We start from the raw sequence: 15,927 nt of genomic DNA, 5'->3' as shown, positions 1-15,927 counted from the left end.
GCATACTCTGGTAGATTTATAATTGCTCAAAATACTTGTTGTCCTTCCGAGGGCAGGCCTTCTAGAGGGAATAATTGGTATCTCTACCATGTTGAACTCAGCCCTGACACAGATTGACCAGTGAAATATGAGAGAAAAACAAATGTTTAATGTCCAAGCAGAAGCTTTACAAGCCAGAGTGTAGCTCACCAACTGCCATGGACTGAATGTTTGTGTGTCCCCAAATCCAAATGCTGAAATCCTAACCCACAATGTTATGTTATTAGGAGCTGGGGGTCCTTGGGAGGTAATTATGTCATGAGGGTGGAGCTTTCATGATGGAGTTAGTGCCCTTATGAAAGAAACTCCAGAGAGTGTTTAGTCTTCTAAATAAAATAAGAGAATGGCAATCTGCAACCCAAAAGGGGATCCTAACCAGAACCTGACCATGCTGGCACCCTGATCTTGGACTTCGAGCCTCCAGAACTGAGAAGTAAACTTCTGTTGTTTAAAAGCCACCCCGTCTATGTCACTTTTTATAGTAGTCGAAACTAAGATGCCTCCTCTCTGTTCACTCTACTTGGAAACTGACATGATAATGACAATGACAAGAGCTGCTTCATCAACCTGGTTACAGAACAGAGAGCTCAGAGCACAGCCACAGCTCATCCACACTGGCATGCCACGAGTGAGAATTAAACCTTTGTTATTGTCCATCATTGATTATTTGGAGTCATTGCTTAATCTAGACTGAAAGTCACTCTTACTTGTTTTATAAAATAAATTTTACTTGTTCAAAAATTTGTGGGACTTTTTTTAGATAACTAGATTAAACCTATTGTGTGGAAGGACTCCATATCTTATAACCTTGATAGATTTTAAATGACTTCCAAAACATCAGAGATCACTTCAAATTTTGAAGTGATGGTCATAAACTTCTTTTTAGCTACTTCAAGATTTATGTTACAGTTTTTAAAATGTGGAGAATGTGAAATGAGTTTCAAGAAAAAAATAATTAGGGAGGAAAACCAACTTTAGAAAGTTTATATTATTAATTGTTTGACATCAAACCACAGAGATAGATGCTACAATTATTTCTGCATCACTGGCTCACTGCCTTCATAAATGCTACTACAGAGTGCCAGCCACTGAAAGTGATTGCATTACTTTTCAAATTTCACTGTGTATTGCATGTTCATGGACAAATTCATCAACAATTAAACAAATTCTGACTATATTTCATCTTAGAACAATGAAACATTTATTATTTAATATGCCTGAAAATCTAAAAAATGTTTGATGATTAAGTGAGCCATGAAGCTTCAATACCTTCATTACATCATTTTACATTACATCCTGGGTAAAAATAAGACATGCTTTATCTGTAAAGCTGATCTAATGCATTCTCATGACTTTGAATGCCATGTATTTTCATACCCTCAGGTGTATATCTCCAGCACTAACTTGTTTTCATAGCTGCAAACTTATATATACAACTAGATATTTAATACATTTACATGGATATCTGACAGTGATCACAAATTTAAACATCCAGAACTGAATGCTATGTGGGTTAAGCCAAGAACTGTTTCTATTCTATTAATGACACTAATATTCAAAGAGTTTTTCAAACTAGAATCTTTTTTATAAATGATGAATTTTCAACTTCATTATCTGAGAAATTTCAGAGTTCTATTGATCCAACCTCCTATATTTAGAATCATCCCCCTTCTGCTGCCTATTTTATTCAATATCTCCTACTAGAAATACACTAAATACTCATTAAACATTCACTGAAGAAATTAATATCCAGTGAATAGGTGGAGTATCTAATATAGTCAATTTATTGAATTATCTTCTTTGTATAATAAGATATTTTATTAACCTGTTTTACAGTTTTCTGTATGTGTTTATTAAAATATTTTATTTAAAATTTGTTTCCGGTTTATTGAGGTAAAATTAAAAATTAAATGATAAGATACTTAAAATGTACAACACGATGACTTGATATACGTATACATTACCCCAGTGAGTTAATTAACACATCCATCACCATACATATTTACTTTTTTGGTTTTGATGAGAACATTTAAGTTGTACTCTCAGCAAATTTCAATTATACAATACAGTGGTGTCAGCTATAGTCATCATGTTATACAATAGATCCTCTGGCCTTATTCATCTTATAACTGAAATTTCATACCCTTTTAACAAACTCTCTTTATTTCCTCCAACCCCCAGCCAACAGCAGTCACTTTTCTACTCTCTGATTCTATGAGTTTAACTTAAAAACAAAATCCACATATAAGTGATACCATGCAGTATTTATTTTTCTCTGTCTGACATTTCTTTTAGCATAATGCCCTTTAGTTTCATTCATACTGTTGCAAATAACAGAATCTCCTTCTTTTTAAAGGCTGAATATTATTTCATTGAATATATATACAATGAATATATATATATATATACACACAATATATTTACATATTTTCTTTATCCATTCATCTGTAGATGGACACTTAGGTTGTTTCCATAATACTGGAAATAATACTTTGTAAATAATACTGCTTTGTAACTAATACTTGGCTTCTGTAAATAATACTGCTATAATCATGGAAGTACAGATATCTCTGAGATAATGATTTCACTTCCATTGGATATATACACAAAAGTTCGATTATTGGATTATATGGTAGTTCTATTTTCCATTTCTTGAGGAATATCCATACTGTTTTCCATAGTGTCTGTGCCAATTTGCATTCCCACCAACTAGTGCACAAAGGTTCCCTTTTCTTCACATCCTGGCCAACACATATTATCTCTTGTTGTTTTGATGATAGCCATTGTAACAGGTTTGAGGTGATATTGTGGTTTTGATTTTCATTTTCCTGATGACTAGTGATTTTGAAAATCTTTTCATGTACCTGTTGGCCACCTGTATGTCTTTGGGAAAAAAGTCTATTTAGATCCTTTGTTTATTTTAAAGTTGGGTTATTTATTCTTTTGCTATTGAGGTATATGAGTTCCTTATATATTTTGGATAATAATCCCTTGTTGGATATATGGTTTGCAAATTTTCTCCCATTTCATAGGTTGTCTTTACATTTTATTGATGGTTTTCTTTACCATGAAGAAGCTTTTTAGTTTGAGTAATCCTGCCTTACTGTAATCCTACAGTTTTAAATAGAAAAGGAAACATTACACATATATATATGTATATATATATACATATATATATGTATAACTGTTTTTCCTCTCTCTCTTTCTCTTTGTTATATATTTCTAATGATGAAAGGATCACTAATATTGAAATGACAGAATCATGACTCTCATCTTTAATTCAAGTTTCATTGAATGCACCTGTCAGAATAGTTTAGGTTGTGTTGCAAAACTCATTGGTTTGAAACAACATATGCTATGTTTTCACATGCATTACATGTATATCACAGGTTGACTGATGCAACTACTCTGCATTTTCCTTAGTCTAGGATCTATATTGACATAGCAGACAACATATGGAAATTGCTTGTTTCCAAGGCAAAAGTTAGGGGGGAAAATGGTAGTGAAATTAGATTAGGTTTTTAAAGCTTCCCTCAGGAAATAAATACATGTCTTTCACTCTCATTTCATAGAACAAAATCCGTTACTTTGAAGAGGTAGGCAAGTTTAATTCTACCATGTTTCTGTGTGAAAACAAGAAAAAATCTTAATAAACAGCACCAATATTTACCAGAGTTTAATATTTACATTCTGATCAAATAGTTGGTCCCCTATCCTTTACTCATGAGTATCCTTTACTCACCCCTATCATTTACTCAAAATACAACACCATGTCCTCACAGAAGCAATGAAAAATTCTTTTCAATTATGGTATCAATCTCAATGTCCAAGATGTCTGAATGATGTGAGGTATCATGTACTTATGCAACTCAGAGACCTATGAACTAAAAGACAAGGTATCTGCTCTCCAAGAGCCCACTTCCTACCCATGGATGTTGAGAAACCAAAAATGCTTTTAATGCTTCTAAAGTCAGTGTCCAAAATGATTAAAATTTTATTATCTAGAATATTCTAGAAGGCCATAAAACCAGGCACTATTTCCATCGTTTCTCTGTGTGTCTTAAGCAAGAATACACAATGCATGTTATTTCACTCTCATGATAGATAGATATAGGTATATAGATATAATGTTACATATATATTTCAAACATTATTTTATACATGCTAGAGAGAGAGAGAGAGAGAGAAGAGAGGGAGGGAGGAGAGAAGAGAGGGAGGCCAGAAAATTTAGTTTTTTTCAGGTTGGGGAGACAGAATATGAAATATAATTCATTTTCCCTGCTTTACATAAGACATAGGCTTTCCATCATTGACCAAGAAAGACATTAGTTTCCTAGGCACATGACAGAAATAAAATATAGTCAGCTCATCAGCTATTAAATAAATATAAGATCAACTATTTTGTTACATGAATTACAAAGTTACCTCTATCACCAGTGTGATCTTATATATAGTGTCCATAAAATCATGATAGCAAATAATAATCAAAATTCCTTCCCCACTGCATATGTCAGGCAGTTTAGTCTCTGTTCCTCATGGTCCAGAAGTGGTAGCTATTAGGCACGATAACATTATTGTTCTCCTCATTGTTGTACAGTTAACATTTTTTTGACACTTTTATCAGTTTCTTTTGAAACTAGAAAAATTAGTCTTCAGTAGTTATGCAGGGCATAGGCTTCTAGAGTACACTCATCTCACAGACTTAAATGTAGAAAAGGCAAGCACAGAATTCGTAGTTCCAATTGACAGTTTTAAATGTAAAATGTTTTCATTAAATACACCACAACATAAGAATAAAAAGTATGTTACAGGTAAGGAATTCTACCTCTGGACATATGTTTTCTGGCTTCTATAAATTGAACAGACTCTAGGTGACAAAGTGATAATGCAATAACAAAACTATTTCACCTGCAATAACAAATGCCAAATTCTATTTCACCTGGCAATATTGTGGAAACTCTGTGGGCTATAACTACATCTGATAGAAATAGTATATTTTTAGTATATATAGTATAGTTACTCTGTTTTGCTACATATACTGTGGGTGTTCAGTGAAGAATCATGTAGAGTGTAGATCAGTCCATATGTTAGAGATGATGGTAATTTAAACTTGGATGGGTACAGTTCAGTAAGGAGATATATTGTGTATAGAATGAAGTGATTTACTGATTGATTGCATGTAGTAAAAACAGGGAGAGATTCTAGAAAGTCAGCAGCTTGATAAACTGGCTCAGGTGAGACTTTCTCCATCAGTTCATTAAAGAATTATATTCAAAAAAAAAAAAAGAATTATATTCATAGGTGAATTCTCTATTGATGAGGACACTTTGATCATGTTGCAAACACTTGCTGATTGTTGGCCTCTTCAACCTCCCAAATGAATAACTTTGAGGCAATAAGCAGATATGGAAAAATTGCACATCCCATCACATACACATTATGCATCATTTTAGTGATAAGTAGTATGTGTAAATAGAAGAGCCATAATCAGGCAAAGAGGAAATGGGTGTGTTTCTATACAGAAGTAAAGCTAACCTTTGAGTCCAGATTTTTTTTCTATTATAATACAGAACAGCCTCAATATCAGTTAACTAGAAAATTAGGTATTTTAGCCAAATTGTACTTACGTACTTAAACTGACATGGAGCATTAAGTTATTGAATTCTATTATCAACAAAGGCCTAGGAAGACATTATGTCTATATGATGCCAGAAATGCCAAGTGAAAAGTAAAAGCAAACAAGTAAATTTATGGATCTATTTATTTATAATTACAAAAAACCTATTTGATTTCTTTCTTCCCAGTTTGAAATAAAGCCAGTTTTATTTTAGCAATCAACACCTCAGGGTTTGTGGCTATTCTTGCTGTTTGTGTTCTTATCATGTCAAGAGTTAAAAGAATTCTACATAAAATAGCTCTTTAGATAGAAGTAGTTTCTCAGGGATTTTAGAGTGAGAGCTTTTTGAAACTTTTCTATCTATAAAAAAGTAGTAGCCTATATCTGAATGATTGCCTCAGGATTCTATGTTAAAGTTGCGATTAAATTAAATTCAGACTATTACAGGATTTTATTAAATAAAGTTTTGAGAAGCAGATAATAAATATATATTTAATGGCACACAGATCAGTATTGACAAGTAAAGGGCTCAGTTAGGCAGTAATTCATCACATGTCTTCTAAAAGGATATTACTAACTACCTCACATTTTGATTTTTTTAAAAAAAATCAAATAACCAATAATTACAATTCAGAGACACCCAACATGAAGTAATATTACATGGTTATTTGGGAGGCAGTAAAAATGTGTAATGAGAAAACAAACTACAATAAGAAAAAAAGGAGAGGTAATAATTCAGTCTTTTTACAATATGATGTTAGAATGATGAGTTTATAAGAAGGCAGAAGTACAGCATTCCTTGGTTTAAGAGTAAGATCAATTCTGAAATATATGTTAGCTAGATGTAGTAGGCAGTTCAAAATAAATCTGTCTAAAAGAGAACTAACCTCTCATAGGAAAATAAATGTGTGTGACATTCATAGGCTTCATAGGCTTTATGTGGTGACAGACTGGTGGGCTCAGTTTACTTAGTTGAATCCCAGTGGATCAACAGGGATTGAAAATTATTTAATGACTGTCAGTTTAAAAATTCACTAATAAAATATAGTATACTAATGGTATAGAGCCTGAAAAGTGTACACATTTGAAGTTCTTAGGTAGGGAGTTCATCTTTGCCTTCCTTCCTAAATTCTCCAGAGGTGTGCTTATAGCAATATGCTTTCAGTTAAAGCCTGAAAGGCCGAGGATGTAAGGCATTTAGAGGAGATAATTTCTACTTTAGGAGATTGCCCTTTACTGTTAGAGCCATCCCCAGGATGATCGTTCAGTGTGCTGGGACTCCTTATAACAGGAAGAGATTTCTAAAGCCGCTTTCTTCAATAGAAGAAAAAAAATCATCCATCTGTGCTCAGCACTTTGTTCTTACCTCTACTTTAGCTTAGGTTATATCATCTTGTGTTGGACTATTTACATGTAATTATCCATTACAATATGGTGAACATTGGAAGAGGAGGGAACAGATTTTGTGTGGTTTGGATTGGTTTCTATGCTGATGTTCCTAGTGTCTATTAAAGGGCCTAACAACTAGAAGGCTGGTATTCTTCAATGTATATGAAGAAAAACAGGGAAAAACGAAAGTAGGAAGGAGGGGAGGAGAGAAATGGAAGGCAGGTACTGTTCTAGGATTATGCCCCTGCAAGACGTTCTTGTAGGTACTTGATAATAGTCAATTGAAATCATTTTAAGGGTAATATTACTTCAAACAATGATTGCCTCAAAACCTTTGAGCTCATATCATGTAGCCATGCAAATAACATAGCTTTACACAGCTTTTACAGCAGAAAGTAAAATGCAAGTACATCTTCTTAGCTTAACTGTAAATAAAAACAGTTTTCTTAGATGGTGATATAATTGCAAAGTGGAAAAATATAGACATAATTTAGTTGATTATATGTAATACTATATATTAGTTTTGTAAATTCCCCTCATGAATAGTTTTCTAGAGTATATTTATTTTTTTCTCTACTATTAAATTGACATGCAATGTTTGTATATCCATTGGTATCTTTCATGGTATAACATAGTATAAGTAACCAATGCATATTATTTGGAGTATGAGAGTAGGATACAGAATTCTAGAAACTGATACTACAAAGATGGGTCCCTGTGACTATGTTTTCTAATTCTAATGCTTCCTAATCATTTCAGAAAGGGATAATAATAGCTATCATTTTTAAATGCCTAAATTTTTATAGTCATAATAGAAAAGTATCAATTCAGTTATTTTCCCACTTTAATGGAATAATAATATTTTAAAATATATTGCCACTATCTAAAATACAATGTTCATTAGCAGAAAAATAACCATGTGGCAGACAAGGTGTTACATTTTGCATACAAATATAAAATCCTTAGATACTCCTGGAAAATAGATATTTACCCTACTTTGATTTGTAATTTACCCTACTTGGAAAACCAAGACTCAGAGTAGTTAAGTAATATGTTAAGGTGATAAGACATTAATGATTTGCAAAGCTCAAGTGCAGACACAAATATGTCTGACTTCAGAGCATACACATTTTTACTACATTGTCTCTCATCACATTATATATTTGGACTATATATTGTGACCAAATATATATAATAGGTCTACATTTTCTGAGAGAAATATAAGTCAGAGCAGATAATATTAAACACTGATTTTTTTGAAGTTAGAACGACATGCTGTATTACGGAATTCTCAAGTATATATAAAAGAGAGGTTGACATTGGGGATCCTCTGGGTTCATATAAAATGATTACATTACTTACCTCTTTTGGGAGGAACTATTTATTTTAATTTCTTAATTATTAATGATGCAAAAATTTGAGCATATTTTATCTTTATTATTAAAAGGAATTTAAAATATTTTTAATTTCTAGGTTTGAATATTAAATAATGCTATTTTATATTTATATATATAAAATAGAATGCTTAAGATCCTTCCTACCTCTGTCCTGAAACACATTGTATTGGAAGTCAGATGCCCTAATCATGAAATTAAATAGAACATGAGAATCTTGGCTAATGGAGGTCATTAATCTTTCACATTATACTGTATAATAGTTAAGAGCAAGGCACAGAATGTGTATTAGCCAGGTTCAAAGCTTGGTTCTAACACACACTAAGTTCTTCTTTTCGAGTCTCTGTGCCACCTTTTCTTCATCTACAAAGGGGAAGAATAATAATATCTAAATCCTTTTGTAGAAAAAGATAATAAGGGGCAGAGGTATTAGACCATATCCAAGGAAAAAGAAAAAACAGGCCAGAGTTATATTAAAATTGTAGTCTATGTAAATCCAAAGGTCATAAATTTTCAATTATATCATTCTGCATCATAAGAAATAGGATGAAGGGGATGGGGGTGGAGAGGAGAAAAATGGGGACAGGCATGGGAAGAAGAGAGCAACAAAACAGAGGAGGAAAAGAGGAATAAAAAACAGAAGAGAAGGAGAAAGGAGTAATGGAAGAGAAAGAAGATATTGTTACTTGCTTACACATGAAATTCTGAAAACTGCCATTAGGCCATTTTAAGGCAGGTGCTATTCTCATTTTACAGATGAGCAAATTAAGGCATAAATATGCTAAATCGCATGTACAAGGTGAAGTATTAAAAGTGGCAAACTCAGACATTAAGAATTCTCAAATTTTCTAACCGAAGTATTAAAAGTACAGTTTTTATGAAATCTTACTACCCTATTATTCTCTCTACAGTTTTCTGGTGAACATTGGTATTTTTATCATTAAAAGGATAGGAGAATTTTTGAGTACTTTATTTTATTCATAAGAAGCCTTTAAAAAACTTTTGAGAATTTTTACTTAGCGTATATAGGTGATAGAGGGCTCTTGAGGTCAAGTTCCTTGAAGAAAAGATTAAAGAAAAAAGAATGTGATGATATTGGAAATGTTTATCAACCCTAACATTTTAGAGTTCTTTCCTTGCTCTTGAATCATCCACTTGTCACTAGATAAGCTTCTGACATTTTAAAAAATAGAAGTGAGACAGGAATAGTTAGCAACTGGAAATTATTCCATTTTACACTGTTAAATTTTTAAAATGTATTTTTCATATACATTTTTGATGTTCCAAAAAATAATTAAGGTGATACTTAACAATATTTTTTAAAAAAATGCTCTCCATTTTCATCATTCTTTATAGTTATATTATTTTAATTATTCATGGGAAATAACTACATCAGTTAAATATTCCCATCTGCATTTCCTTCTTTATGAAGGGCTTGTTAGCCTTTGTAATCAGAACATGACTATTTGTTAGTAAATTATACACAGTACAAAGTTGAATTCTATACATTTTTGTTGGGAGCAAGCCGAGAGGAATTTGGGCATTCAGTGGAATGATTTAATTAAATGTCCTTTTCTGTGAATATATTTACATTTATTTGATTGATAATTAGATTTAGAAAATAGTAAAAAGTACTTTCAAATATCATACTCCTCCATCCAAAAACTGTCGCTGCTAAACATGAGTGCATTATCAAATCCATATATCCCTTGAACAGGCATCGATTTATTCAGTAAATATTGGTTAAACCCTTTCTTTGGGCCAAGCACTGTTTTAAATGTTGGAGATACAGGAGTGAAAATACCCAAAGCCCTGATTTTGTGAAACTGGAATAATAGGGGTAGACCAAATAATAACCAAAATGAAAAAAAAGGAAAATAAGCAGTATGTTAAATAGTGATAAGTGTTAGCAAAGAAGTAGAACAGGGAAGAATAATAGAGGATACTGGCAGATTTTGCAATTTTACACAGGTAAAGGTCCCCAAGGAAAAAGTGAGAGGTAAGTAAAGACCTAAAGGAAGACACTGACTAGTTCTGAGTAGGGAATGATATTAGCTGACATGATTTTAACAGGCTAGTTCTGGTTGCTATGTAGAGAATATATTGAATGTGCTAAGGACAGAGCAGAGGAAAGATTTAGAAGTGCGGGCATTAGAGGTGGTGAAAATTTGTCAGTCTGGATATATTTGAAAGTATCAAAGAAGATGGATTGTATGTGGGCTGTGAGATTAAGAGATGAGTCATGATGCCTCTAAGTGTTTGGTTTGAGCTATTTGAAAGATGTAGTTGCTACTTGTTGATTTGGAAAACTCTGTGGAAAATTTTTTTGGGAAGACCAAGCGCTCAGTTTTAGATACACCAAGTTTGAAATGCCTAGTAAACATCCAAGTAGATGGATAGATAGATGGATGAATACACAGATACATAGATAAATACACAGATAGATACATACATAGATAAATGGATTTGTATTTCAGGGGAAAAGAATAAGCTGTAGTTTTATGTTTATGAGTCATCAATATGCAGATGATATTTAAAGCTATAGGACTCCATAAAGTAAATGACTAAAGATGTGGAAAAGTCCTGATGACTGAGTTGTTGACAGTCCACACCTAATAAGTCGGATAATGAAGAAGCAGCAGGAGAAAAGGGAGAAGCCAATGATGTGGGTTTTTAAAAAATGTGTGTGTTATTCTGGAACTCAAAGAGCAAACATGTTTTCAGGAGAAGGATGTGCTTAGCAGTGGCAGATGTTGACCATATACTAAGTAAGTGAAGCATGAGAACCGACCTTTGGATTTAGCAAGGTATTTATTACTGCCTCACTGGTGACCTCAGCAAGTTCATATTCTGAGAAGTGATAGAGGCAAATGCCTGAATACAGTGGGTTCAGTATAGAATGAGAAGAGGAAAATGTGTACAGACAACATGAACACAATGAAAGTAAGGAGAGAAATGGGATAGAAGCTGGAGAAGATAATGAAGGCAGTAGAAGGATTTGTGGTTCTTTGGGGTGTGTGTTTGTGTGTGTGTGTAAGTAAAAGAACATGATTCAATATGTTTTCTTTAATCCAAGGAATTCATTTAATGTTTTTGTCTTATGAATATCTTGAGTAAATACTTTGTCCATTCTGAAGTTAAAGTTATAATATCTAGATGCAAACAAAATTTCTGAGATCAGCATATATTACTAAAATACATACATCCTACTCATATTTGAAAATTCATATCTAACATAAGCATTATACCAGATCATGTCAATAGGCAATTGTCAAGAAGTCAAATTTACAGACTGTGCCAGTATCACGAGTTTCATCACTTATTTTTTCTTGGATTTGTATGCAGATTAATTTTCTCTTTCCAAGTGATTATTAAATTAAAAAAATTAGTTTCCCTATTACGTTCAAGACACTATGCTAAATGTGTTACATATCTTACTCTTCACTATAGGCTTACAAAATAGATTTTATTAACCTATGTTCTAAATAAGAGTCCTGGGAATCAGCAATTCAGTGACTTTCCCAAGCCTTTGATAAATATGACTGATGTAGCAGGGATTCAGTCCAGGTATACTTAGTTCCAAAATATATGACCTTCAACCTTGACTACTTTATAACATTATAGTTACTGAAAGACAGGGACTAATTTATAAGCAACACTTCTTTTGTATACTGGGTAGAACCAAGTCTAATGAGAGGCAATTAACATGACCTTACTCTTAATATAGCTGTTAATTTGTCCAAGAAAAAAACAATATATTGGACAACAAACAAAATGTTTCTCATGTTTACAATCATTAAGCAAAAAAAAAAGTAAACTAATCCAGATTATTTTTTCTTTTAAATGTCTTGCCATTATTATGAGACACTATTATGAGACATTATTTATGAGACAGTTTTAAATTACAAAGCTAAAACAAGACAAAACAAAATTTGTGCTGCTGACAAGTCAGAGATTTGGATGCAGTAAGTTGCACATCAGATGGTGTTGATTGTGCAATAAAGTCTGTGAGGAATCCAAAATTAATCTCTAGCTAGTCTACTGAGTTTCCCTAAAGGTTTGCCACTGGAGATGCAATTACCAGGACTCTTACAGTTCAAGTGTAACCAAATCCTTACCTCGAAAGAATGATGGCTTTCTGCATGCTTAAATTTTGTGCAGTTTAATTAATACCTAAAAATGTAAAGCTCCATGTCTTAGCTTCAAATAAAATCTCAAAAACAGAAATGTTAAATGTACTAGGAAAATAATTAGTAGCCCAACATTTTCTCATTACTTTAAAGAGATTTTGTGTCAACATTTAGACACATATCAGAAAAGACACAACCAGCCTCATTTTAGAATTTTGGTCTTTGGAAATCCTTGACCAGTATAATATCTATTCCACTTATTGTTTTATTCCCCTTCATTTCATTGTATTTTCCTTCTAAGTTTTAAATTTTCAGTAGTGAGAAACTGCAAACATCAACAACCTCTGGATGATAATTTTATTTTTAAAATTCTATGGATGTAGAAAAAAAACTTATGGTTACCAGGGGATGGGGGGGGGATAAATTGGGAGATTGGGATTGACATATACACACTACTATTTATAAAATAGATAACTAATAAGAACCTGCTTTGTAGCACAGGGAACTCTATTCAATACTCTGTAATGGCCTATATGGGAAAATAATCTAAATAAAAAAGAGTGGATATATGTATATGTATAACTGATTCACATTGCTGTACACCTGAAACTAACAAAACATTGTAAATCAGCTATACTTCAATTAAAAAAAAGTCTTATTCCTGTATGATATAAAAATACATTTTACTGAGATACTTAAATGGTAACATGCCTGAAGTTTATAATTTAAAGGTCTATTATACATAATTCATATTTATCATTTATACATGGCCCCAGTGGTACTATAGAAAAGAATATGATTTCGAGTTGCAAAGAAATGGTTTTGAATTTCATATTTGCCACATATGACCTACATGAACTTGTAAAAGGTCTGTATTTTTCATTTCCATATGTAAATAAAAGTTAATATTACACGAGTAATAGGCTGGTCATAGTGTTATAATTACTAAATAAGAAAGTATTATTATCTTCTTGGCAATTAAAAGCAAGTAAACAATTTCTTCTCTTTTCCTCTTATCTAGAAACACAGCTAGAGCATAGATAAATGGAATCAGTGATTGAACTTTAATTTTAGAACAACAGAAAAAAACTTATTCAACCTGTCTGTAAAGCAAAATAAAGATATGTCTTATTAAAAATGTCAATCTTTCTCATAATAAATTGAAATACTAATGTTTTTTCAAACTTTAGGAAAACTGAAAATGACTGGAATATTGTACATACACATGTATATCTACAATACACACATATATTTGTTTTTTTAATTTTGTAACCTAGGAAGTATATATCTTATCTTTCCTTAGTGAAACATTGATATGTGATATGAATATAGAGGAACAGCATATTAAGCAAGAATTTTTTTAGGAACTTAAACATTGTAGTTTTGAAATGAGTTAACTTTTCATAAAAAGTGAAATGGTTATATTTCAAGACAGTTAAATCAATTATAAATAATTTTCAAATGACTAGATTTTATCACATATGCTAAATATTACTTTTAATAACTTTGGGGCCTTTTGCTTGCTGTTTTCTACAAACACTATTAAGACTGAAAATTTGAGTATGCAAGGAAGTGCATGATTAGAAAGACATTTTGTCATGTAGGCTGAGAAGGTGAGCACTAAAATTTTACCTGCTGCCAATGGCCAATGTTAGGAGGAAAACCAAAACCTAATAATTATTAGCTACCATTTAAATTGAGTATGAAAATTCAATGAATATTTTCTACTGAAACAAAGTATATAAAGTATACTTTAAAGTATATTATAAAGTATCCATCCCACTCATCTTAAAATTAATATTAAAATCCAGAGATACATTTTGGTATTGCCTTATCAGCATTAAGCAAGTGATCAGTAATCTTTGGGGCAAAAAAGAGAATTTTAAATAAATAAATGAAACTCACCTTGTCCACAATACATATCTGCTTTCTGGTTTGAGCATCAAGTATTTCAATCTCAAAGTGAGTAGTTTTTGAATGTTTAACTGCTGGAGTTGATCTTAGAGGGCCTGCTGAGAGTATAAATTGCGACAAAGAGTGAAAATTTCTCAGGTCATTCTTCAGTATGGACCGTGTAGCTCCTGGGGAAGTTAATTCTCTCTTGCGTTCTGAAGCAAGGAACTTGTGCCTTTTGAACATTGTGTGAACTACCAGGAGAATCTGTCTTGTCAACAGGAGACACTTGCAAGTGTGTTCCCTTCAAACAAGTTAAATACTGCTGGTGAAACCTGGAAAGGTCAAGTGGCATGCAATTCCAAGAGTTCAGTTTTATTTAGCAGGCTTGAAAACAATGACTGATCTCTTTCTATATATAACACACTATTGTGAATTGCTGCAATGTAGATTACTTGACCAGCATTGGAATTATTTCTAGCTTTCTCCTTTTATCTCTGCTTCTTAATATGGCCAGTAGTATCTGAAATTCCAAAGTAAGATAAGAATAGACAAGAGTTTTATCTCTGAATTCTGGATACACTAATCTTTAAACACATATGTTATTATTCACACATTCACATGTAGATGTATTTAAAATTAGCTTATTGCTATCTTATAGTTAGATTTTAAAATACCTAGTACATTATTACATAACAACATTTTTTGGTAAATGCTGCCTAGGTTAAAGATTTGTGCCATGTTTTGAATGCACACATATACATCTGATAGAAAGCAGACAAGTTCTTCATTCCATACAGGGAGTAGAAAAATGGCAAATCATCTATGAGATTGGAATATATAGAGAGGAACTTTATAATTTAAGGAAAAGGAAGTAAACCTTATTTTAACATTTTTATGCACATTACATCATAAGGAGATCATTAAGTTTATATACAAAATCAGTACTAAACATCACATTTATCACAAAACTAGGTTATGACAAATTCACATAATCTCAGAATGAACACTGAAAAGTGATAAACAAATTAGAAAGAAGGGTTTGTGAAAGATTCCTGGTACTCTGAGACCTGTAAATCTGATGAAGGAACAACTGACAAAAATCCAAACTGCAGTGTCACTGATTCAAAGGAATATTACAGGAAAATATTCTGGGATGTTATTTTCAATGAAAACATGAAAAGGGAAATGGCTACAACAGTAGATGGGGAAATCTAAATATCTACATTAAACTAATCTTTACTTTTATAATTAAATAAAATAATGTAGTTTTAAAAATTTGGACTACACATTATGTGCTGGAGATTCACTTACACATTGTTCAGTTATCATTTTCCTACTCTAGACCACCAGCACACTCAATATTTATTATTAAAAATAGAAGACAGGGATGTATGTGTATATATATTTGCATGCACGTGCACACACACACACACACACACACACACTGTCAATTTTATCACCC

The 15,927-nt window shown here is 32.1% G+C and overlaps 1 protein-coding gene across 1 annotated transcript in view; it reads right to left on the bottom strand.

Moving 5' to 3' along the window:
• TECRL (trans-2,3-enoyl-CoA reductase like) overlaps window positions 1–14,817 on the bottom strand; it is a 94,883-nt gene extending 80,066 nt beyond the window's left edge. Inside the window, exon 1 of the mRNA XM_004268353.2 lies at window positions 14,475–14,817. Coding sequence (XP_004268401.1) covers window positions 14,475–14,708 — 234 coding nt within the window. The 5' untranslated portion in view covers window positions 14,709–14,817. The remainder of the gene's footprint in view (window positions 1–14,474) is intronic.
• Window positions 14,818–15,927: the final 1,110 nt, after the last annotated feature.

Source organism: Orcinus orca, chromosome 4 (assembly GCF_937001465.1).
Source record: "Orcinus orca chromosome 4, mOrcOrc1.1, whole genome shotgun sequence".
NCBI lineage: Eukaryota > Metazoa > Chordata > Mammalia > Artiodactyla > Delphinidae > Orcinus > Orcinus orca.
The sequence above is the reverse complement of the archived record's forward strand: the minus strand, read 5'-3'. Positions and strand labels throughout refer to the sequence as shown.